The 26,272-nt window shown below is 45.8% G+C and overlaps 1 protein-coding gene across 3 annotated transcripts in view; it reads left to right on the forward strand.

The window, feature by feature from the left end:
- Positions 1–26,272, forward strand: part of PEX14 (peroxisomal biogenesis factor 14) — a 133,615-nt gene that overhangs the window by 91,369 nt on the left and 15,974 nt on the right. For 2 of the 3 annotated variants that reach the window (XM_008694949.2, XM_040645763.1), the window contains exon 4: positions 14,737–14,865. The exons of the other annotated variant lie outside the window; for it this stretch is intronic. In XM_008694949.2, coding sequence (XP_008693171.2) covers positions 14,737–14,865 — 129 coding nt within the window. The remainder of the gene's footprint in view (positions 1–14,736; positions 14,866–26,272) is intronic. 3 annotated transcript variants of the gene reach the window in all.

Below are 26,272 nucleotides of genomic sequence, written 5' to 3' on the forward strand. Positions count from 1 at the left end.
ATTTGGTGAATGCTCACTCCAAGTTGATCCATATGTTAGGCTTTGGGGATACAGCAGTGAATAAGACAGTAAAAGTTCAACAATGTTAGAATCCTTAGAAAACCGTACAAGACAAAAGGGAGGTTACAAAGCTATCTATGTTTGGCAACCAGAGGAATATTGTATAGATGGCTATCGCTACAGACAAGTGATCTGGCTGGGGTGACCAGAGAAGACTCTGGTGGTGGGAGAGAGAACCTAGGACAATGGACAAGATCGGAGTAGGACTGTAGGGAGTCTGCAGTGGGTGGAGCATCAGGGTGGAGGACTGAAGGCCTGTTGGGCTGGGGAATGAATGAACTAGTTTGCCTTGGTGCAGGGTGAATATATGGCTACAGTTTTACACTCACCTCTGGGGCTCCTTGGAGGTTCTAAAGAGATGTTGCAGGGGCAAAGAGGGATCAAGAAGGTGGGACTCTGGGTTTGCTCTGTGCGCCAGCTGGCTCTCCCCAAACCTGAGTAGCCGTTTTACATATTGGGTTTCCATTTATTTATTCCTTCCACACAGTTTTGTTGAACACGTACCAGTGCCAATAGAATCTAGGCAGTATCCTAGGTACTGGGAATATAGCAGTGAATAAAATAGCCCAGTCGCTGCCTTCATGGAGTTTACATTCTAATGGTGGGAAGGAAAGGAGACCATTAGGGGAATAAAATGTAACCGTAATGTAAGTGGAGTAAGAGCAATAGAGAGTTCTTGGAAGGTTGTGATTTTAAATGGAATGGTCTGGAAAGTCTCCACTAAGGTGACATTTAAGCAAAAACTTGAAGAAAATGAGGAAGCAAGCCATGCAAATTTCTGGGCAGAAAGAGTTCCAGGAAAAGGGAACCACCTGTACAAAAGCCTGAAGAGAGGGCTTGTCTGGCAAATTCTAGGAACAGAAAGGAGGCCAGAGTGCAGGCAAGGTAGATCATAGTGGGAGCTGAGGATGCAGCATTAATAGGAGGTGAGGTTGTATGGAGCCGTGTTGAACCATGCGAGTTTTACTTTTAATAAAATCCAAGACCATCATAGGCTTTAAGCAGGGGACTTACATGACCTGACTTAAGCGTTTACAGGATCACCCTGGCTGCCATGGTAAGAGTAGACAGTTGGAGAACAATAATGGAAACTGGGAGAGCAGTCAGGTGATAAGTTCCCAGTCACATCCCGGGCTATTATGTGACAGTAAATCCAACAGAATATCCCAATTTGTTGGATCTAAAGTCTGAAAGAGACGCAGAAGTTAAGGATGACTCTAAGGGGTTTGACCTTGTGGCTAGAAGGATGGAGTTGCCATTGATCTTGGCGGGGCAAGATGAGGAGCTCAGCGTTGGACATGGTAGGTTTGAGATCTCTATCAGGCCTACAAGTGGAGGCTCTAGGTGGGCAGATGGATTAATGTGAATTGAGTTCAGAGGAGAGGTCTGAGCTACAGATAAAAATTTAACGTTAACGTCTTGATTTTGATAATGGTACTGTGGTTATGTATGAGCATGGACTCCCCGCCCCAGAATCAGGAAATGAATGCTGAAATACTTGAGGAGGAAGGGGCATCCTGTTTGTAACTTAGTCTTAAACAGTTTGGGGAAAATAACTATATAGAGAGATTGATAGAGAATAATAAAGCAAACTTAACATTTGAAGAATCTGGGTGGAAGATATATGAGAATTCTTTGTACTATTCTTGCACCTCTTCTGTAAGCCTGAAATTATTTCACAATAGAACACTTTTTAAAAGCGAAGGAAAATGTAGATATTCCAGATAAACAAAACTGAGGGAATTCATTGCCAGCACACCTGCACTGAAAGGAACGCTAATGGAGTTTTCAGACGGAAAGAAAATGATCCTACCTTGAAGACACAGAAAGGCAGGCAGGCAGGGGGAGGGACAAATAGAAATGGATATTGGCTGTATAAAATAACAGTGTCTTTCTTGTGGGGTCTAAGACACATGTATAATTGAGATGTGTGACAGTAGCACAGGCAGAAGGTTGAATGAAAGTGTTGGACTTGTTGGCAAAATGGTAACATTTCTCATTTATATGAAACGATAGTAAGTCCAGGGTATATGGCGGTATCTAAGGCCTGGGTTCTCATACGTTTCCAGCCTAGGACCCCTTTCACTCTTAAAAATCGAGGATCCCCCATTAGGCAGACATGCCAGTAATTATCATTGCAGACACACAATCCACTGATGGATGCTGAAATTAGAGGTGAAAGTTTGAGTCTCTCCTCCAAGCTATTTAGTAACTACAAAAGGAAAGTTAGTAACACTACAGTGAAGAAATCCATTGAAAACCACCTTGACTACAAGCCAATGGAGGGGAAAGCCGAATTAAAAAGTTGGCAAGAAGAGAAAGGAGGGCATTAAACAGATCAAAAGGAAAACAAATTGTGAGATGAAAGACATAAACCCCCAAATTTCAGTATTCACGTTAAATGTAAGTAGACTACTCCATTAAAAGCAAAGTTTGTCAAGATTAGATTAAAAAAAAAAAAAAAAGCTAACCCCCATTCAGGCTGCTTATATCAAACACATCTTTAATGAAAAGACACATAGGATTAAGAGTAAAACGATGGGAAAAGATACTATGCAAACACTAACCAAAAGAAAGCAGATACGAGTATCAGAGAAGACAGACTTAAAAGTGGAGTGAAAGGGAAGGACATTTCAGAATGACCAGTTACCAGGAAGATTTGACATTTCTAAGTACATATATACCAAAGAACATCACTTCATTATACAGAAAGCAAAAATGGACAGAACTGAAAGGAGAACTAGACAAATCTGCTATCACAATGGAAAGTTTTAAAACCTCTTTCTTCATAATTGGTAGGACACACAGGCAGCGGTCAAGTTTCTCCCAACACAGTTAACGGGCTTACCATATTTATGCACCTGCGTATGAGTAGTGTGTGTCCACACACACATGTGTATGCCACTGTACCCAGGAAAGACACGAAATCTGCACACAGTTCAACCTCGTTAGTCATCAGGGAATGCTAATTAGAATCAGAACGAGATAATCACTTCACACCCACCGGAATGGCCAGAATGGGAAAACCCTGAGCTTTGGTGTTGGATGTAGAACAGCGAGAACCCTCCCGCACGCCTGGGGTGAGGTTCATTGGCCTGACCGCTTTGGAAACTCGACAGTGTCTGCTCCGCTGAGAATGTGCACACCCCACCGGATCCAGCAGTTCCCCTCCGAAGTCTGTGCGTACGATGCGATTAGCAGCCTTCTGTGGAACAAACAGATCCGTTATAGTTGCTGTTTGTCCTGTGTCAGAACACTGTTCGCAGCCAGACGGAGTGAACCATGGCCACACACAGCAGCATCACACAAACATCACGTGGAGCAAAGAAGTCTTCTGTGAAAGAATGCTTTCGGAATCGTTCCATTTCTATAGAGTTCAAAGATAGGCACATTTCGTCCGTGGCAGTAGAAGTTCACTGGTGACCGGGAGGACACATGAGGGCTGCTCCCACAGGCTGTTGTTTCATTATTATTATTTTTAATCTGGGTGGTAGCTACATAGAGATTTTCACTGAGTGAAAATACATCAAGCTGTCCGCTTAGAATGTGTGCTCCTCTCTATGTATATTGAACGCCAACAGAAGTTTACTTAAAACTACAATGAGGCCATTCTTTTACCTTTTAGGATGACAAAGAAAAAGCTTGATAGCATCATTGTGGGCAGAGTTGTGGGAAACACACGCATGCTGGTGGGAAGTTAAATGGAAACCACTCTCAGGAGTGTTAGTCAGTGTTTATCAAAATTAGAACTGCGCATATCTGAGCGTGCTCCCGGGGACACCTTACGCATGTACAGATGGTACGCACAAGGACTTGTTTTGGGGTTTTGTAATATACGTACAGTAGGAGAAGTTCAATAAATTATGGTATGTCCACGAAACGGAATGCCTTATGGTCATTAAGTAGAATGAGAGAGCGCTACAGATGCTAATAAGGAATATCTCTAAGATACAGTAATTAAAAATAGCCACTTGTAGAGTGCTGTTTACACCATTCTGTTATTCGTACAAAAAATATGCATGTGCATATATACGCTAATATATAAAATGTATATTATATGGATATAGAAAAGCATTTCATATTCATAGACCATCTCTAGAAGAAACTAGTAGCAGTGGTTGCCTCTGGGAAACCTAACCGCATGGCCAGGTGGCAGGAGTGGGAGGGAGACAACTTTTCACTGTATACCCTTTTGTATCTTTAGAATACAGAATTATATTATGGAAATATATCTGTTAAATATTTTTAAAACAATTGTTAAAAGTCCCATAGAAAGGTGTTTTTCAGTGTACCACGGAATCGCTTCTCAGTAAGTCTGGTACGGCCACGTTTTTCTTCCCATTGAAGCAGAGCTTTGGTTTAACACCAGATGACATGGTTGGCTTTGCATATGGGTGCCAAGATGTATGGGGAGAAGTTCCCTGTGGCAGGATGCTTGGACTGCAGGGCGTGTGGGGATGAGTTGATGAGCAGACAGCAAATTCAGACGTCCTGTGTCACGCCCGCTCGCAAACACAACACTCCTTGAATGGAACAGTGGGCCCTCCCCGCTGCTTGTAGTGTAATTTCCCTTCTCTCTTCTGAACGTGTATAAGTTGGATTCAGATTAAGTTAAAATGATGTAACTCTCCTGCTTCCTTTTGTTCTTTTTTTAAATGTAATTAAGATCAAGCTATGAATATAACATCTGCTTTTTATGTCTTAATGTATCAAAGGCATTTTCCCATGCCATCAGAAATTGTTCATGAGAATGTGCACAGTTGAATAATATCGCATTACTGAAATGTGTCCTAATTTGTCTAATCAGTCCTCTTTGGACATTTATGTTGTTTCAATGTTTTGCTTTTCTTAAAAATACGGTGAGGAACCATCTTTGTGCATTAGTCTTATACTACATTATTTTATTATTTCCTAGAAGTAAAATTATTGAGTCAAAGGGTTATGAACATTTTTATTTTTATTTTTAAGATTTTATGTATTTTGAGAGGGGAAAGGGGCAGAGGCAGAGGGAGAGAGAGAATCTCAGGCAGATGCCATGCTGAGCACAGAGCCCAACACGGGGCCCAATCTCAAGACACTGAGATCATGACCTGAACTGAAACCAAGAGTCGGATACTCAACCGACTGAGGCACCCAGGTGCTTCTGAATACTTTTAATACTTTTGAGATAGAGTGTGGAATTATCTTCTAGAAGCTTCTCAGTTTGCACTTCCACAGCAGACTTCTCAGTTGGCACTTCCTTTGCCAGCTTTGGGGTATTCTAATGCCAAAAAGTCATTTTATTTTGAAAGAATTCAGTCTTAATAACTTTACCAACACATCTGAATGATACACCAGAAGTGAGGGCAGGATGTCAGTGTCTCCTTTCAACATGAACAGAGGATCGGAGTATTTCCCCTGTGTTGTCTGGAGTCGTGCGGATTCCTGCCCGTCCCGACCCACAGGCACTAGAACCTGAGATAGACTGCTTACTGTCCCTGTACTTCAGCTTCCTTCCCTGTAAATTGGGAGCCAAAGGGGCCACCCTGCCACCTCTCGACACATGGATTACACGCCGCACAGGCCCACGAGATGTCACGGGCACAGTGATGTATGCCTGGAGTTGCGCCCCTTGGCGGCCCTGCTCCGGTTTGGGATTCAAACAGTTAAAAAATATTTAAAAACTCCTTAAATTATTCTTTGACACTTGGGCTTCATAAATTTTGGCTGTTATTTCTAGGTGGAGAGTGGAAATGTGAATGATTTTTACTTTCCGTGTTTTTATTTTCCGTGTTTTCTGCAGTTGACGTACTATTTTTACTATCAGTAGATAGATATGTCTGTGTATTGTAGATCTTATGTTTATATATTGTACAATATTACATGTATTATATTATACATAGAAGACAGACAAAATACTCTTTCAACATAAGAAATGGCGGGGAGAGGTCTTAGGGAGGCTGCCATTTAACAGGTAGGGAAGGTGAGGTCTTGGCTCTCACATTGCCTAGCAAAATAAGCACTCAAATATTTATGGATTTGGTTGAGTACTAAATATTTATCCCTACGCTAGTAATGTTGACTATAGCAACCAATACCAAAGTCATTTGAGCTACACAAATAGGTGGTGACAAAATAATTTATATACTGTATTGACCTATTAGGACATAGAATGTTTTAGTGTGTTAATATCAGATTAATATGAGGACTTTAAAAAAAATTTGATAGCTGCGTGGTAATTTAAAACTTTAGGAAGTAAGTTGAATGCTAAATAATAAGCCTTCTGATCATATATTTAAGATTCAAGATGTTAGAGAAAACCCCAAACGGACATTGAACTGTCACAGCATTCAGCTGAGTGAAGAGTGTATCTTGGTACACGGAGCTCTTGCACCAGCGTTCCCCTTACGGAACAAAAATCTCCACCTTGGTTTGGGTCCCACAGTAAGTTGGTTCTCAAATCAGTAACATATGAAACAGCGTATGGCTGTCCCTACCATCCCAAAGCAAATGTTTGTTTTGTTGCAGTGATGGAAACATTTCCATTGGTGAAGCAAATATTTAGAGCTGAAAGAAACATTTGGGCGGCCAGGATGTGTCAAAATAGAACAGATGCCTGCCTTTTAAAAACACACATTAAAAAAAAAAAAAAGAAAGAAAAAAAGAAAGCCACCTTGTACTTGGCTGCTGTGGCTAGAGCCACAATGGGTTAAGGAAGAAATTAGAAAATGTGGATATCATTCTAATCCCAGTTTCTGGGATCATCTCTGTACCTTTTTCTGTCTTGCTTTTTCTCTTCCAGAAAATGGGGTAACCATTTTAAGTGATTTTGCTCAGGAGTCAGGGTTTTTGTGGCGTTTTTTTTCCCCTTCCAGATATTCTCTTTGTTCTTAAAAAGTAATTTATCCTTTTGAATTGGAAATAATATTCACATGGAATACAGTTCCTAAGGATAAGACAGTGTAAAGTCTGCCTTCAGTCTCTGTCCCCAGCTACCAGTCCCCGCTCTGTCTGTGTCCTCTCTGTCTTTATTTTATGCCTGTACACACAACTAAATAGATGTGTTTGTGTGTGTGTAGATACATATATTCTTTTTTTTTTTAACATAGAGGTTCCGTATACCGTTTACCTTGTTTTCACCCTATGCTCCATTTATATTCTTTTTTGTTTTTCTTCTTTTTCAAGGCAATTGATTCTAAGAGTTTGCTTATTAAAAATGTCCTAGCTGTGTCAGATAGTAGAGGGGAGCAGGCATGTCAGGCTGCTCGTGCTTGACCGCCCCCCCTCCCCCGAAAAAGAACTCAATGTTGAGAATCCAGTTCTGCCTCTGGGGCTCACCAGGGGCTGTGGGTGAGTCACTGTCCCTCTCTCTGTCCTTTTCTCTTGATTTTTAAAACAGAAGAAAAAGGAGAGGAAAAGAATAGGAGATCAACCAGATGAGCTTCAGCTTTTCTTGGTTTGGTTGTCAATGGTGAAAAAAAAATTTTTTTTTTTTTAAAATACACTTCTCTGCCTCTTCTAAAACAGGAGCAGGATTCGAGTATAGTTAAAAGTGCGTATTAATTTGGCTTTTCTGCATATACACAAACATACCTTTGGCTTACCCTGGCCCTTGGCATTCAAATAGCTGTGATTCCTGATTATCACACCCTTTGGTCTTTAAAGACACAGTTCCTTCCCCAGGATTTGTTCAGCACACCGGGGCAGGGCTGACTTCTCAGCCTGTTGCCAAGGACCTGCTGCTGGCTTAGATACTGCCGTCCCCAACAGCCGGCGACAGTATTTGCCGTGCTATTAATCCTTTGGAATTGATGATCAAATAACAAAATCAACTCCTCTTTGTTTTTGTTTTTAATCTAGTGGAGAGGGATTAAAAGAAGAAAAAAAACCTTTAGACTATAGATCTAAAAATAGACATCGTGGCTGCTGATTGGAAACCCTCCCAGTCTTTCATATGAGAGATCTCAATTTGTGTTACACAGAGGGGCAGCTCACTTCTGTCTTGTTCACCAGTTATACTACTCCCCAGAGAAGCTCAATAAATTTTATAGGGAAGTTTCCTCCTTATGCGGAAGGAGCTAAGCTCAGTGACTGGTGTGGCTGAAGTAATTTAGGGCTCCCAGGGAGTATGTCTGCCTGTGGAATAACGTATCTGAAGTAAATGTATAAAACTTGTGATCCTGGTCATCGATGCTGCTGAGCACTAGGTCCCGTGGCCCCAGCCTGTCTGATTGGGAATGAAATTGCTCCCCGAAACTTGCATTTAATTCACGGCTCAGACAGTCCTCCTGCAGGCTTCCCTGGTAGTGGCTGCGAAGCCTGTGTGCTGGCGTTTTCACCGCCAACTGTTTGAAATCTCCCAACTCGCACTTGGCTGAGTTTGTACATCTCTCGTCTGCCTCTCGGAGACGCAGAGGGACCCCCTTCCATTGGCATCAGGAGAGCAGACCACCTTCTCTTTTCAGACTCAGAGCAGAGCAAGGCTGCCCGCTTCCGCAGTCTCTAAGCTAACAGTGCAATACATTTTGCACTGGCTTTTTACTCAGTGATTTATACTAGGAGACGTGGCTGGGTGATAACCAGTGTCCTTTTGTCTTTGTATTTATTTTTCTTGCACATTTAATGTATTTAAAGGATATATTGTCTTTATGGTTCACTGGGATAAGGAGGGGGTTGGTGCAAGTTTTAATGAGAGGTCCCTGGCTCTCTGTGTTGAGATGAGAATTATATTCTTGGTTAGGTATCTTTCTTTCTTTCCTTAGGTGGCAGGAGGCAGTGTTTTGCTGCTTTTTGAAATAGCATTTCTACCTAACAATTTTTAGAAGGGTACTGAGAGGACATTCAATTTCAGGGCATCATCAGCAACTTTTCTCCTGTTGTTTGAACTTTCCTCATTTAAGGAGACAGGAAAGTCTCATGTCTTGTTCCTGATTTTACATGTTAGTATCAGGATGGTGGGGACCAGCCCTACCATCAGATCAGTTTTCATAAAAACTCTTTCATTCAGGGGGTAATGATATTTGGAACTAGTTTTCTCAAAAACTGTTTTCGCCGCTTGGGAATAGTTAATCAGTAGAGGAGAAAGCACTTGGCTTATTTGCTTAATATTTTAACCAAGTGAATTAGACAGGTTGGGGGGGCTGGGGGAGGGGATAAGAAAGTGGGTGGGGGAGGCCCCATAAACAAGGTGATATATAATATTTTTTTTGTTCTCCTTTTAAATAAATACCGATCAGCTTTATGTTCAGAGACAATAGGAGCCGTTGGCTTAAATTTGCAGTTTACTGTATTTATGGCTGTAATATCAAGGTGCTGCCGTCGTAATTTCATGCCCCAATGAGAAGAGCAAGGTCGAAGCAAATGCTTCCATCGGCATCTGCTAACACACTAACTCATAAACAAGGCCCGGCTGGATCAGGTGGCACGGAATAATACAGGCTAATGAAATACAGCACAGCTTTCCATTACTGTTAGTTTTTACAGTGTCGTCATTACGTGTAATTTATGTTTAAAAAATTCAATTTTATACAAGGCACTGGGAAATAGGGGTCTACAGGTCATCCAACGACTTTTAGAGGCTCTGAGAGTCCTTATTGTACTCTACTGTTCCAACAAAATGTTAATAAAATAAAATAAAAATACTTTTTTCCCTCCCCCCCCCCCAGCCTTTTCTGAGAGAGTTGATTTTTCTTTTAATTTGGGGAGTATTTTTAGCCAGCTGTCTTCTCTGCCTCATCTCCTCTCAGAGTGTGCATGGGGAGATAACTAGTTGTGTTCTCAGAGAGGTGACCCCCGCACGGTCTCCACACGTCCCAGATGAATCACCCAAGTGCTGTACATGGAGGGACTGTGACAGGGGAGGGAAGATGGCCCCAGTGGCTAGCCCACAGCTGCCGCCCTTTGCTGCTGGCCCTCTGGCCCTGTTCCCTAATCCCAGCCAGACTTGACATTTTTACTATAAAACTCAGGCCTGGCTGGAAGGTGCCGTCGGGTGTTCATTACCTTGCTTATTTCCAAACTATTCCCCACCCCGCTGTCCTGGTTGTTGTTTGACCTACAAGATGCAGCGAATGCTGCTGTCTGCTGTCACCTGTCTTTCTGCTTCACCTGCATAGGGCCAGGCCCCGTGGCGGTGCTCAGCGGTCACTGGGGACAGCACCGAGGTGACTTATTCTGAGAAGCCCTTGCAGAGCCAGTCCCGCAGGAACAAGTCAGCTCTTCCCAGTGCCCAGTTTTGTCTGAATCCGTGGGAAAGGACCTGCAGCGTGGTGCTCCCAGCCAGTAGGCTGCCGCTCACCAAGTCAACCGGTTTGGTTCTGTTTGCATTTGAACCGAAACCTTTAGAAAAAGAAAACAAATCTATCTTCTAGGGGATACAAGTAAGCAGGTGTGGCAGCCCCGAGGCCATTCACTTCAGTTGCCCGCAGCAGTAACAAGGGGCTTTATTAATCAATAGCTTGTAGCTTGCTTGGTCTGTTCTTTTAAAAGAATCCCACCCTGGGGAAAGTTGGAAAAGAATCTTCGGGGGCTTCTGCACTGGGGCAGCAGCCGTCTGCTTGTAAAGGGCACTGGTTCTGGAAGTAGATTCCAGAGAACTGAGAACTAGTAGTCCACCCTGGTTCCTGGTGCTCGGGACCTTCATTTACGCGATGTGAATGACCAGCTCTCAGTTTTGCCAGTCAGGCAGCTGTGTTGTTTTTTTTGTTTTGTTTTGTTTTTAAGATTTTATTTATTTATTTGAGAGAGAAAGAGAATGAGTAGGGGGAGGGGCAGAGCGAGAAGCAGATTCCCCGCTGAGCAGGGAGCTGGACGTGGGGCTCCATCCCAGGACCCTGGGATCCAGCCACTTAACCAGCTGAGCCAGGCATCTCGGGGTAGCTGTGGTCTTAAAGGTGAAATGACACTGTCTCTCAGAGGCAGGCGTCCTGGCCCCTTCACTTTGGACAGGTGCCCTCGCTTCTTTCTCCTCCTCTTGGTTAAAGCTAGCGAGTGGATGGACTTCCTTAGTTTTATTCTCTGTCGATGATATGTTTTAATTGTCACAGACCAGGGGTGGTAGCTGTTGAAATTGGCACGTGGCAGAGGTTGACGTTATTGAAAGTGTCTAAATGCAAAGTGCTAGTGATATCAGATAATGCAAACTGACACCCCAACTAAAAGAAAATCTTACGCTTTATTGAAATTGGCTAATTCCTCCAAAGGTGGTGGCTAAAGAAGACTTGAGGGCAGGAGGTTTGCCTGCCACAGGATGGTGACACCCTTTGCCCCCGTCTCTGCTCTGCTCAGCCCTTGCTCGGTCCCTCTGCGGTTAGATTATTCCTTGCAGATAGCAATCAACTGGAAGGAAGTGTGTGTGTCTAATTTGCATGAGATTATTTAAAACAACAAAAAAAAAAAGGTCTGCATTAGTCGGGGTGATGGTAAACAACGCAATGAGACGCCTTTTATAATATAGCCTGTGCCTCAGCTTTCACAGCCAAATATAATTCACTTCCAATTGGCGGTTTCCTTTATTATTCCTTTTAACCTTTGGGATTCTGCAAGGTCTCAATCTAAACTCTGCGCCGTCTGGCTCATGGGGGCGGGTGGGAACCTGGATGTCCTGTGTGTGGGTCTTGTGGCTGTCCCTCTTCCCTGAAGGCAGGGTCGGCTCAGCACCAGGAGCCCACGACTGCGTAGGTAACTGTTGTGTTCTGAAGGAGATGACACCCCTTCCCGCCGAGGCTCCGTGCGTCCCAGATGAGTCAGCTGAGTTGGGAGAGTACTGAACCTGGCTGGCCGTTGCCCCCCGAGCTGGGGGCGCACTGAGGAGGAAGCCTCCAAGGGAAGCATGGGCACCTGTCTGTGAGAGGCCTGTGGATTTATTGGGAGTTAGAGTATTAGAGCGAGACGGGGACACTACCTTTGTCACTGTGGAGTTGTTCAAAAAGTTGTCCCACTGTCATTTGCAGATAGGATTGGGGGGTTGGGTTCCTGTTGGTCTAGCCCCCAAGCGCCATTTGTCAGCCCTCCCCTGTAGATGGGGTGCCAGGTGGGGCTGAGAGAGACCATTTAGTGCTGCTCTCAACTTCTCACAAGGTTGAAGACTTAAGTCGTGTTTTCAGAGTCTCACATTTGTTGTGCTAGAGGGGGAGGTCACCAGGCCGCAGATGGAGGGCCGTGGGTTGTCGAGCCGGCAGCACCGTGACCTTCCTCTTGGGATCTGAGGCACGTTTTCACCTTCCTCAGGCCTTAGTTGTTGTTCTTAATCTGTTAAATGAACGCAATGGCTGGGATCATGGTCCAGCTCTGAAATTATATTATTCAGTGAGATCATGAAAATGCATTTTTTTTTTACAAGAAGAAAAGTGATTCATTTTATGTAACTAAATCAAAATCCTGACTCTCCAGAGGACTGGGGATATCAGAATCCCAGCCAATGTAAATTTAGAGCATCAAATGATAAGGTCTCTGAAAACCAAGAGCTTGGAAGGAAGTGCTGATGCCCTTTAAACCGTGGCCTCACTAGTGGGCTCGGCTGCAATAATGCAAGGAACATGTTTTATTAGGAAAATAGGCTTCGTAAAAGCTCCGGGCCAGAGGGCAGAGCAGCGGGCAGGGAGTGCTGTCCCCTTAACCAGCTCCGGCTCTCAGGGCCGCAGCACAGCCCGTGACTTACGGTATATTTCCCCAGCGTTAAACATTATCGTACTTGTTTATATTTGAAAGAGCCAAAAGGGAAAATGAGAAAGCAACTGAATGCTCCTTTTGGGAAAATTATCCTCATTTGCAGCCAGCAGCTGACAAGGCACACGAACCACCAGGTTTATGAAATTCCATAGTGTCCATCCACCCCCGCTGATGCGTGCACCGGCTTCTCCCGTGCTGATGATGAACTGGTTAAAACCGGGTCTTTCCTCCAAGAACTCTGAAAGGGATTCCCCTTCCTCTTCGGAAGTTGACTGGCCGTCAATCCTGAGCTGGGAGCTTGATCGGCACATGCTCGGGTACCTGAGTTTTCCTTTTTTGCCAGGCTTGTCCCTCTGTCCTGACCCTGTTTCTCTCGGGAGGCCTTTGGCGCAGCTGGGGAATTTGGGAGGAGGAATGGCCCAGTGTAGCCCCGCATACTCGAAGGTAGCTTTTGTGTTGGAAGGTGCTCAGCGCCAGCCTTTTCATTTGCCCCATCAGTGCGTTGAGAGTGGGGTGCGCCGGCGGTGGGGGCAGCAGCAGCACTCCAGCTTCACAGAGGGGCAGCCTTGCCCACCACTGGCTGGCTCCCCTGTGTGCCGAGGGAGAAGGGCAGGGCTGCGGTTTCAAAGGGGACACAGCCCTCAACTGCTCAGCATAGGGAGGGGAACAGAGGGTCCAGGGCCGTTTAGTTCAGGCCTTCTCCCTGACGGCTTGCACTAGGGCCTGAAAAGTTGCAGAGGCACTCCGCCAACTACAGCCAGTGCGCCGTGGGCCAGCGCCGTGCTTCGGAGCATTAATGCGCCCCATCTGTTAGCCCCTTGGCACCGAGCGTGCGGCACCATGCTCCGGAAGATGCTGACCCTCAGAAGCTCCGTGTACTTCATCTGCCCCCAGGGGCAGATACACCGCGTCGTGGGCCTCTGATGGAGAGCTGCCGAGCAGATGGGGAAAAGCTCTCGGCCCTCGTTTAAAGGCTCTGCGTGGTGGCTGCACTGGATACTGGGATTCCTAGAACAGCACAGGCCGGCCGGAGCGGTCTTGGCGACTTAACAGTGACCTCCGCACTGCTGCTCCCACTCTCGGCAGCCCAAGCACTTTTGTACCCACCGTACCCACCTCTCGGACCGGCCCTGCGGGCAAGTCGTTTGGTTGGCACCCTCGTCCTCTTCCCACAGGGCCAGCGTCTCTAGTCGGCCGCGGCCGTGTGCCCACTGGAAATGGGGTCTCCTGGGGCCCTCCCCGGCCTGGTCCTCTCCCATGGGCAAACCCTCTGCATACGCCGCAGCCACTGCAGATGGCGCCCTGCTCTTCCCGGCTGTCCTGAGCGCAGTGCACTTCAGTGTCGCGAGGATTACAACAAAGGGAGGCAGAAAAGCTAGCCAAAGGCGATGCAGGCAGCCTGTGCTAGGCTGGAGCAATAACCATCTGAAAGTTTGGGCCTGGCCTTGTTTTGATCTGTTTTCTTGTTTTATTTTCTTCTTTACATTCTATATCCCATTCATACTAATCACAGTCAGTCCTGATTTTTCTTTTTATTTCTGCATTTGTCATAAAATAAAGCAAATTATTCCCGTCTTCGGAAACGATCGAGACTAATTAGTCGTCTCACCCAATAATTAGTTTTTTGTTTCCCTGTCTGTTTTCATGCATTATTGTTAGTTTTTCCCCCTCTTTTTTTAACACCATTACAGATTAAAATGAGTCACATTTGCAGTTGATGGTATCTGTTTTCGGGGGAAGAATGGAGAATTGCAGTACGGAGCGACTTCAAAAGCAGCAATAAACTCAAGGATAAATTAAGGAAATTGAATGAGCCACATTTGGAAGCAGTGTGGAGGCTAATATTCTGTCGCTTAAGGTTAAATTGCAACTGAGAGAGGTTCCGGAGAATCCGAAATTGGGGAGGAAACTTACCAGGATGCTAGGCACTCTGTGGCTCTCAGGGTCCTTTCTCAATGAAGATTTCGAGGCGGCCAGGGACAGTGGCAAAGGTGTTCACCTGCAATTATGTCCTCTTCTCCCCCCCAGGGCTGACAGATGAAGAGATTGATTTGGCTTTCCAGCAGTCGGGCACGGCTGCCGATGAGCCTTCGTCCTTGGGCCCAGCCACACAGGTGGTTCCTGTCCAGCCCCCTCACCTCATTGCTCAGCCATACAGTAAGTCACCCGCTCAAACTCCTTCTTTAACCTTGACTGGGGTTCGGGATACCAGCCAAAAAAGCAATGCCTCCCATATCCCAGACTCAGCAAGCCGGGAGACACTGGGACTAGGAGACAGCTCTTGGGTTTTTCCAAAAGAATGTGCCACACCCAAATCCTCTCCTAGACAAACTTTTAAGTATGTGACAAAGGTTTAAGAAAAGATGAGGGACCAGAATAAATGAGTGTATTGTGTTGTTTGAAATATTTTGGTTACAAGTAAGACTCTATAAAAGTATTTCTCGGTTCTGTTTCTGTTTTCTTACGTCGTATCACTCTTTCATGAAGTACATGAACATCTGATTCATGACCGCGTTCTCGTTTGCTCACTGAAATGACTCCTCTCCTAATTTTATTTTTTAAAGTTAATATTAGTAGATTTGAGGTGGCCTCTCCCATCCCCCTTCTCCCCTTCCTTCCTTCCTTCCTTCCTTCCTTCCTTCCTTCCTCCCTCCCTCCCTCCCTCCCTCCCTTCCTTCCTTTCCTCCTTTCCTTCCTTGTCCTGGCTATACCATGTATATTTATGTGGTGACAATCTGTTAGAGAATTTCAGATTAAATGTAAAGGTCCTTTTTGAATTAACTTTTAATTATTACATGAGAACATGACCCATGTTGTTTTTAAGTGAAGCTGTTTGAGGAATAACAGTTCTTCAAACCAGTCATAAATGTACAATCTCCCAAAATACAGCCAGAACCTTTCGTTAAGTCACTTATAAAAAGTCTAAAAAGATTAAAATTCACTTCAAAGTGATGGAAAATAGCTCAAGTTTCATGTCTGTAACAACTCAGCCTTGGATCTGTTGTCTTTCAAAATAAAATGCCTTTTCTGTAATTGTCTTCATTTTAATTGTCTCAGAAGTTTTATTTTTTCAAAACATGTTAATTTTAAACAGTGTTAGATGTCAGATTTTGGAAGGCATCACAAAATGCCAGGCTTGTTGACTCCTCCCCCCCCCCACGTGGTCTGGAGCTACCTTCTGGCCCTGGCTTTGCTGCCCTCCCTCTGGCTCAAGACAGTGCGGGGGGCCAGGCGGTGGCTGTGGTGTCACAGATCTCAGATATCTCCTTTCTTTTGCTTTCTGGTTGAGGCTGAATGGGCGAGGCCAGGTAACAGGAATTCAAGTGCACCTCATCCGTGGTCACCCTGTCTCACAAACCACTGGAGTCCTCTGACCCCTGAGACCTGAGAAATGGCGCTCAGCGGGGAGCCTTGTTTTGGCGCTCCGGAGTCAGTAGCAGCTACTGTGAGCCTGGGACTCACGGCCCCTTCCTGGCCGGCATTCTTTCCGACCCATTGTGTTTGTTTTGGGTCACTAGACATACTCTCCGTGTTTCCTTCTATCCAAAGGCTAGGTCTCCACACTTTTTTTTTTTTTAGTTGTGTCCCTCGGCCCAGCCATTTAATGGGATCTGTTGAGGACAGGCAGTGGCAGCTGGGGTGCAGAATTTTCTAAGACGCACATCTGTTCTATTCCAGCTGTTTCCTCCATGGCTTAAAACCAAACAGGTCTCTTGGCTACTTGGAAACTTCTTGCTCAGAACAGATTGTTCTGGTTGGTCACAGAGTTGGCCTAAAACGTCATGCGTGTGCCTACTTTTGTTAGGCACAAAGGGTTAAACTGTTGTTCTTTCTGAAAGAGGCAAAAGAAGAAGGGGGAGGGGGACAGTGCCTTCGTCTAGATTCTTCTGTCCAGGTCTCTCTGAGAAGAAGCATTACACGTTTAGGTATTTAGGTAGGAGTATTTTTAAGAGTCTCCCGGCCCTAAAAATAAAATACATCTTCCTAGAGACAGACTCCTTCCTGCTTTGACGCTAGTATAAAAACAATGGTAATGGCAATTTTAAATCCCTGAAGTTTCTACTTGTCATTGGTGAGCTTCATTCCTCTTGTACTGTTCCACTGCTCCTTTCAGCTCCGGGGGTGACTCTACCTCTTCACTTCTGTACTTTTGCCAAGAGGTGTCAAAACTGCTCAAAAAAAAAAAAAAAAAAAAAAAAAGCTTGATTTTGATTAATATAGAGAAACAAGACTTTGCCTGACTGATAATAAAACTGATAAATGACATTTGAATTACTTGTAGCGGTAATTTATTACATAAAATATCTTTTATTTGACATGCGATTAGTTGCTGGAAGCATCACTCAATCTGACTAGTTTAAACATGCTCTAAAATGAACCCCAGTAAAAACCAGGGCTGTCTGCTGCTGGCGTTATGAAATATACTAATCCTGGAGTGAGGAAAAAATCTGACTTTAAATATTTAAATGATTAATTGGGTTTATATATTTTTTTTACCTTTCTAACCCCCTTAATTACAAGCAAACTCAGGGGAGTTTCTGAACTAGGTGTGCAATCTGCATGCTTATCACTGAGGCATTGTCTGCGTCCTGGGAGGGATTTATGGCCTCCACTCATGTGTGTTCCTGCCCATTTTACATCTAGAGCCCTTTCCTTCCCATGTCTTGGCTCTCTAAGGACAGATATTCCATCTCTGAACCCAAGTCTAGAAAATGGGATCCTCTGGGCTCAGCCCCAGATGCTCATGTCTCGGGGAGGGGTGAGCTTTTTCAAGACTGCCCCAGGGAGCCTAGTGCTCTTGGATGCTCACCTCTGGACTTGCTGGCCCTTCTGCTTTGGCGGCAGGTGTCCCACTCTGTGCTGCTTTTGGTATCTCTGCTCTCTGGTGAATGTGGTTGACCTTGAGATGGTAGCAAATGCCTGTGTCAGCAAAGAGGACTTGGACACCTGCCAGAAAGGTACCAGGTCAATCCGTCCGTGTTTATTAAGCATCTACTGTGTGCTTAGTATAGAATCGTCAGAGATACAAAACGAGATCCTTAAAACTCTTACAGGCTCTCTGGGAGAGAAAAGATAAACTCTTAAGAAAAGGATAATAATATAAGACATTGTGATTTAATGCCAAAATTAATTATACAGACAAGAAATTCCATAAGAATACAGAAAAGAGAAAAATTAATGTGGGCTAGAGAAGTCAGAGAAGGCTTTGTAAAAGCAGTAGGAGGTCGACACAGAGGGGAAGCTTGATGTCACCTAGAGTGAGAATAAACCAGTGTTGTCAGGGCTCAGAGGAAAGTCAGACAGAGCTCAGGAACAGTCAGGCTGGGATTCGAGAGGAAATCTGACGTTCTCTGCTTCTCGTTTTGCTTTCTTTTTGTTTGACTTTGAATCAGGAATCAGTATGTGTATATACCCGCGGTGCCTACCCAGTCCTGAACATAAAGTTCTGATAAGTGCTTGATTGATTGATTTGTTCCAAGCTGATTTTTCTTCTTTCCAACCAAAGAAACAAGAAGCAAGGCAGCTTTGGGATTTAGGCAGGGCCATTGTAAATTTTGTAAGATGGTATTTTTTTCTTAGGCTTTAATATTTTCCCTCACTGTCTTTGATAACCAACTTAGGTCTTTCAAAGATTGACCTGTTTAGCAACATATACTTACCCTTGATTATCTTCATTCACTAAGCAGGCATTTATTATTTTATTCCTGCTATGGGCCGGGCACGGTGCTAGACCCCTGCGGTGAAAAGATTAATAAGGCCTGGTAGCTCTCTCCAGTTTTCCCTGTCGAGTCGGAAAGGCAGTTAAGCAACCAGCGGTGCCTGTGAAGTAGGTCCAGGTGAAGCCAGTGGCACAGACGGGCAAAGGGGCACTTCAGACAGCAGGAGATGCTTACCTGGATGGGGGTAGGGGGGACATGGTCAGTTCATTGACCAACCAAGATGGACAGGAGCAACCAGGCTAAGGCAAAGGCATATGGACATGACACTGTGCAATGTCCGGTGGCTGGAGCCTGGGATGGCAGGGCCAGAAGAGAGGCCTGGAGAGGGAGGTGGCAGCCAGGCCATCGCCCTGATGGAGCACAGTCAAAAGTACATTGATTTTTTTTTACTTCAAAATGTGTCATCTAATCATTTTTGAGGCTGTATTACCTATTTGACCACATTATTCTTAGACTATACCAAAATTACTTGTATCATCTGAGAAGGTGCTGCGTGGAGAGTTAGGGAAGACGTTCCAGGAGTGTGCGAGGCAGCTGTCCCGATGCTCTGCCTTCCCCTCTTCTTTGTCCGGCCAGGTCATTGCTGTCCCTCAGGGTCGGGGGCAGCCGTCAGCTCCTCCAGGGACTCTTTGAGATGCCTCCGTTCCAGAGGGATGGAGGTTCCCCCTGGCCTGCTCAGTTCCCTGTTCCCTGCCGTACACCCTTCAATGTTTATTCGCTTGTCTTTTCTATTACATCGGAATTTCTTGAATTAGAGGCTTTTTTTTTTTAATTTATAACCCAAGGCTCTGACTTAGCAGGTGCTCTAGAAATGCTTGTTGAATGGATAGTTGGTGGTGGAAATGTGCTTGGGAATTGAAAGGCTGTCCTGTAATACCCCCAGCCGGTGGGGGGAGGGTGGGGAGCTTCCCTGGGAGCCATTGAGTGGGGCATCCCGTGTGCTCGGCCATGCAGGCTGTGGGAGTGGAGGACAGGCCTTGCCTACAGGAGGCCACCATTTGACCATTTAGTGGGAATCCCAGTGCTTGGGGGAGTACAGCGAAGACAAACCCATGCCATCTTGCTTGGGGTGATGGTGAGAGCTTTTGGAATTTATGAAGGCAGATCTCACTTTTTACTTACATAGAAGTTACTGTTTTGTGTATTGAAGAAAACATTTCTCTAATTTTTCAGAAATTGTATTTTTTCTTTTGTCCATGTGACTGGTTTAGAATAGTAGCTTTTCGGGGCGCCTGGGTGGCACAGCGGTTAAGCGTCTGCCTTCGGCTCAGGGCGTGATCCTGGCGTTATGGGATCGAGTCCCACATCAGGCTCCTCCGCTATGAGCCTGCTTCTTCCTCTCCCACTCCCCCTGCTTGTGTTCCCTCTCTCGCTGGCTGTCTCTATCTGTGTCAAATAAATAAAATCTTTAAAAAAAAAAAAAAGAAAAAGAATAGTAGCTTTTCAAGAGCTAGCACCCTGTCTGTTTTGTTTGCTTTGTGCCAAGCCCGTTGTGGTACCATGTGGGTGCCACATTCATGCCATTTGTAGATATTGAGGCAGGCAAGTGTCCCAGGTTTCTTAGGCCATTGAAAGAATCTTTGGTGTTGGTGGTAGATAGGATTATATCTTTGCCCACGGTGCAGCCTGTGTTCATTTCATAAGATTCCACAACAAATAACAGAAAACCCCAAATAAGAATGGCTTAAACGAGATGGAAGAATATTTCTGAATTCTGTAAACGTGGGCAGTCAGGGCTCTATGCTCTGCACCCCTGACACCTAGCCAGCACCCGTCCTGTGCTCCAGTGTGACTGCTCCAGCTCCAACTGTCCCAGCTGCTGTCCAACCAGCAGGAGGAGGGACAGGAAGGAGAAGGGCCAGCCTTCTAAGGACACCTCCTGAAAAGTGCCCACATCACTTTGATTTTCTGCCCGCTGGCTGGAACTCAGTCCCACGGCCACACCCGTCTGCACAGGAGGCTGACAAGTGCAGTCCTTGTCCTGGTGGGGCATGTTCCCGGCTTTTCATATCCCACAGAAAGTTTGAGTTAGAATAAACACTAACTTCAGGATGATGGTTTCCCCTGGGTGGAGAGGAGCACATGGCTAGTTTCAGTGGTATTTGGAAAGCTTTAGCGGGTAAAGTAGGTGGGTTTAGGATTGCTAATTTTATTATCATGCTTCATAACTTATATAAATGTTACATTCTTCTGTATGTGTCAGAAATTGCAGGGGGCATTTTAAAAAGTTGAATTTGAATTCTCAGGTCTTGCTTTTCCCCTTGGTGTCAGCTGCTAACTGAGCAGAGAGAGAACCTAGAGCCCACACTGCTGGGTGTTGTTCTCAATCACTACTGGCTCCCTTTATCTCTTCTCTTTGTTTTAAAAGTTCTAACGGCTTTTTTCCCCTAAATCGGCTTTATTGAGGTAAAACTTACCTAAAATAAAACACACCTATTTTACTTGTACCATTTTGAGTTTTAACATGTGTATGCTGCCATGTGGGCACCACCACATTGTAGAACACTTGCAATACCCCAGAACATTCCCTTGTGCCCTGTTCCCAGCCAGCCTGACTCTGGGGCAACCCTTGGTCTGCCTTCCGTTGCTTCTGACTAGACTTCTCTTTCCTGGGATTTTACATAAATGGAATCATACAGGATGTACTCTCTCTCGTCTGGTCTTGCGCTCAGCATAATGTTTTTGAGCTTTATTCAAGTCGCTGTGCGTAGCAGGGGTTCCTTTTTACTGCTGAGCGATATTCCATGGTAGAGATGTACCACGTTTGTCCGCTCACCGGCGGGTGGGCTGCGGGCTGTTTCCAGTTCTGAGCTGTGACTCTCAAAGCTCTCGTGATGTTCGTGGACAAGTCTGTATGTTTTTATATCTCTTGCGTAAATGCCTAGGAGAGGAGTTGCTGGCTCGGATGTGAAGTCCATGTCTATCTTGGTAAGAAACTGCCGAACTGGTTTTCAAAGCGGTTGCACCATTTCACGTCCCCATCAGCAACGTGTGAGAGACGTGGTCGCCGCGTAGGCTCACCGTTGGTGTTCTCGGTCTTTTTTAACGCCAGCAGTTTTCATGCGTATACAGTGGTACCGCTTAGTGGTTTGAGTTCACGTTTCCGGGATGGCTAATCACGTTGAGCGTCCTTTTACGTGCTTATTGTGCATTTGCATACACAAATTTCTTTTGTAAAGTGGCTGTTCCCATCTTCTGCCTATGTTTAGTTGTCTCCTTGAGCTGGAAGAGTTCTTCACATCTGGATGCCTCTGCTTTGTCGGTTGCGTGTTTGTTAGTTTTCGTCCTGGCCCGTGGCTTTTTCTTTCCCTTGACACACTGCCTTTTGCAAAAGATTTTAAAATTGATGATGTCCATTTGTCTTTGGGTTTCTTTTTTTTCTTTTTTTTTTTTTTTTTTGGTTTGTTTTCGTTTTTGTTTTTACAGTTTATGGTTTTGGTGTCCTATCTGTGAAGACTTTACTTCCCCCAAGGTTGGAGAGGTTTTCTCCCTTTTTCTTCAAAAGTTTTAGAGCGTTTGCTTTAATGTTGAGATCTGTGATTCATTTTTAGTTAATTTTTATGTGTGGTGCGATGTGAAGCTCACGGTTCAGTTTTGCCTGTCTGGATGTCCAGCTGTGCCAGCATTGTACGTACAAAAGATCATCCTCTTCCCCGTTGAATTACCGGTCCTTCTATCAAAAATCAATTGTTTATATATGCATGGCTCCGTTTCTAGACTCTTCTTTAAAAATTTTTTTTAAAAACAAAGCTACTGAAGTACATTTTATATATCATAACACTCACCCATGTCAGATGTACAGTTGCTGACTTTTAGTATCTTACTGAGTGATGCACTCATAACCAGTGTTAGCACTTTCATTCACCCAAATAAGATTCTCTGGGCCCACTTACTGAGAATCTCACCTCCCACCCCAGGTAAGCACTAAACTACTTTGTCACTCTAAATTTACCTTTTCTGGACATTTCAGGTAAATGGTCCCTTGTGCCTGCCCTCTTTCAGTGAGCACAGTACTTTTGAAGTTCTTCCATGGGGTGGCAGATAGCAGCACTTTCTTTTTATTGCTGACGAGCACCCGTTTATGGGCGTACCATCTCGTGTCTAGCGGTCTGCCGGCTCACAGACATTTAGGTTATCTCCAGTTTTGGCTGACCTGAATCACACTGCTAAGATCATTTGTGTGCAAATCTGATGTGGATGTATGTTTTCAGTCCTTTTGCATAGACCTCCAGGAGTTAAATTGTTAGGTCATCTGGCAGTTTTATATTTCTGGATTTTCTTAATTTTTCTTTCTCATCTGCTTTTTTGAAGTATAATTTATACACAGTAGGATTAATCAACTCCAGGGGCAGCTGGGTGGCTCAGTTGGTTAAGCGTCTGACTTTGGCCCAGGTCATCATCTCGGAGTCCTGGGATCCAGCCCTATGTTGCACGTGCACGCTCTCTCTCTCTCTCTCTCAAATAATCTTTAAAAAAAAAAGAATCAGGGGGCGCCTGGGTGGCTCAGTCGTTAAGCGTCTGCCTTCGGCTCAGGGCGTGATCCTGGAGTCCTGGGATCAAGCCCCACATCAGGCTCCTCCCCTGGGAGCCTGCTTCTTCCTCTCCCACTCCCCCTGCTTGTGTTCCCTCTCTCGCTGGCTGTCTCTCTCTCTGTCAAATGAATAAATAAAATCTTTTAAAAAAAAAAAAAAAGAATCAATTTTAAGTGTATAGTTTGGTGAGTTCACAAACTATAATTCATTTAACTCACGTAACCTACACTACAATCACAATATAGAAAATTCCCACGACCCAGAAAGTGTCTTTGTGCCCCCTGCAGCAGTCCTCTCCCCAACATCAGGTTCTTTTTTTTTTTTCTTTCAGCCACGTAGGAGAATTTCAGCTCCACATCCTTATCTGCACTTGGTATTCTCAGTTTTCAAGTTTAGCCATTCTAAAAATGTGTATGTAATAGAATCTCATTGTACTTTTAATTCATATCTCTCTAATGACTGATATTCCCATGTGCTCCGTGGCCACGCATGGGTCTCGGGCGGCGGAGCATCTCTTCCGACCTTCGCACTTTTTTCTGAATCGTGTCATTTTATTGTTGAGTTGTGTGTAGCTCTTTATCAAATACGTATTTTGCAGATTCCTCCGCCCCCCCCCGTGACTTGCCTTTTTGTTTTCTTGGCAGTGTCTTTTGAAAAACCGCAGTTAAAGCTTTTGATCATGTCCATTTTATTCTTTTTTACCCACTTTATGGCTCATTCTTTTTGTATTTTAAGATGTCTTTGCCCACCCCAAAGATTTTCTCTTCTGTGTTCTGTTTTCTCACAGTAGCTTTAGAGTTTTTGCTTTTTGGCTTCGGCGTGTGATCCGTTTCGAGTTCATGCTTGTGTAGGATACGAGGCGAGGGTCGAGATTCCGTTTCTTCCCCCTGTGGCTCACCACTTGTCCCAGCACAGGTGTTACACGGGTTATCCTTTCCCCATAGAATTACCTGGGCCTCTTCATCAAAAAAATCCCTTGACCACATAAGCCTAGGCCTATTCCTGGGCTCTTCTGATCTTACAGTTTAATTAGAGCTCGAATATTTTAATCTGTGAGTGAGGATATAGATGTGACTGCCAGTGTCCTTCCTGCCCAAAGATGACACTAGCGATAGCATAGCAGCCCGTGAGAAGTGGAAAGATTGTCTTTCACAGGGTGTTCATGTGAAGACAGGCCTTGAACTTCCCGATGTGACCGCTGTGGGGCTGCCGTGGTGTCTTTGCCTCACAGCTGCCCAGGTGCTTCGGTTCAGAGCAGAGCTGTTGTGTTCTCGTTGCTGCTCTCTGGCCGGTGTGTCCTTCCGGCCGCCGCCGGCCGCGCTCAGCCGTGTGCCTCAGTGAGCCCCCCACACGGTGGCCCGCCCCCCGCGGCTCTGCCTGTGATAACCCTGCAGCCGGTCGCCGGTCTGTGTGTGCCGTTAGCCCCGCCACTCTGTGCCGTAACAAGCACGGGTTTAGCAGGCTGGCTTGATTCCAGGACCGCACTGTGGAAGAGCCTGTCTTATTTAATTTTCAGGGTGGCTTGTTGGGATGACTTGAGCAGCTAGACATGGCACCGTGAGGAGTCACAGCCCCAGCCTTGGGGAGCATGGAGGGGACCTGGCCCTGCGCTCAAGCTGTCGGCCTCCCCGGACTTGATAGTTTCTCCGCGTCGACAGCGAGCGCCTCCGACTGTCGCAGCAGGACGGTTCTGTGACGTTTCCAGCTCTGTGTTGATGAGCCTCCGCTGGCTTGTGGGATTTCCATGTACCAGTGAGTCCAGGCACATGACTTGGCGGCTTCAGGTTCAACGCTGCTGTGCTGTGTGAGGGGTTCCCAGCCCCACACGTGTTACTTGACCTTTATTCTCACCCGCTGGGTGAGCATTTCTTGGTCATGGAGGTTTGACTAAAGGAGTGGAGTCCTCTTGGTTTAGTTGTGTTCAGGGAATGGTTAAGGAGGCACAGGGACGCACCTCTCCTGCCCCTGACAGGGCCACCGTACACCGTGGGTTCGCCTTCGGGCAGGCGGACCTCCGTGGAGACTGTCCGAGCTCAGGCTATTCGGCAGAGTCATTGGAAGGTGAAAGAAGGCACTGAGTTTCGAAGAGCCCTGTGCTCTTCTCCCTGCAGTGATTTGTCCCTAGACCTCGTTGCAGCCTGGGGCGGCGGGGCAGTGCCAGCAGTGACCGGCTGTGCGGGGGGGGGGGGCACCTGCTGCCACCGTTGACCGTCTTTGTTCTTCGAGAGACGCCGGCGGTGAGGTCTTGGTAAAGTACTGGACCATTCAACTCGTTAGCTGGTTGGGCCCGTTGGGGAAGTGCCGTGAAACAGCTTGAATCTGAGTGACAGTAAACATATCCTTGTTCCTCCGTTCTTCCAACGTAACAGAGCTCTGCCTCCTTAGTCAAGTGGCCTGTGCTTGATAAGAGAAAAATGTCCTTGGGAGCCATCGGGTTGGTGGTGTGGAACCAGGACCTCTCATCTCAGGCTTCGTGTCTGCTTTGGACGTAGGCGGGCATCTGCTTCCAGGCTAGAGGCTCTGAAGTTCTTAAAAAGCTCATTCATTCCACTCCCCTTTCTTCCGAGCGAGAGCAGAAAAGTGACCGGCCCTGTTTTCTGCCCGTGACTGTAAAACTCTGGACCTTCTGGGAACGTGGGGGCCCGGTGCCCTGCTCTCCGTTCCCTCGTGGGGGTCTGCACTGGCTCTGGGGAAGGTGGGCCCCAGGGTGGGTGGCAGAGAGGACTCCAGGGGGTCATGGCTGGGGCCTCGAGCCAGTCTGGGATCACGCCGAGTGCTTTCTCAGTAGCCCTGGTCTGTTACCCTTTGAAAGGCGTGCGCCGGGTCAGGGTTCCCTCCATCTTAGTTTCTCTCTTTTTTCATTTTGCCACAAGACAGAATTGTATCACACATCTCCAAAACGAGTAAAATGGCATTTCAGCTTCTTGTCTTTATAGACTCTCTGAACTTTAGGAAAGATCATTCTGGTCCCTTTTCATTAATAATGAAAACCAAGGGGCAATAAAATGTTCTTAACGCGAGCATGTCAGGAGTGAGTGGCGGTGCGGGGGGTGAAGGGTGCGGCCGGCAGGGAGCCACAGGTGTTGCTTGCTGCTCAAGGAGGTCAGAGCTCTGGAAAGGTGGCTGCAGCTGTCGCAGGGGGTTCTGGTTCGTGGACCCTTGAACTGCCCGCACCTGTTCAGCCTTCCAGCTCCAGTGCCCGGAACGAGAGGCTGCGCTTCTCAAGACAGCATAGGTTTGCGGGAAGGAAGGAGCCAAGCACACTTTGGGTTCTGGCCCAGTTTCTTGCCCGGTTGCAGCTGTTTTCTTGCA

This window comes from Ursus maritimus, unplaced genomic scaffold (assembly GCF_017311325.1).
Source record: "Ursus maritimus isolate PB19 unplaced genomic scaffold, ASM1731132v1 scaffold_32, whole genome shotgun sequence".
Lineage (NCBI taxonomy): Eukaryota > Metazoa > Chordata > Mammalia > Carnivora > Ursidae > Ursus > Ursus maritimus.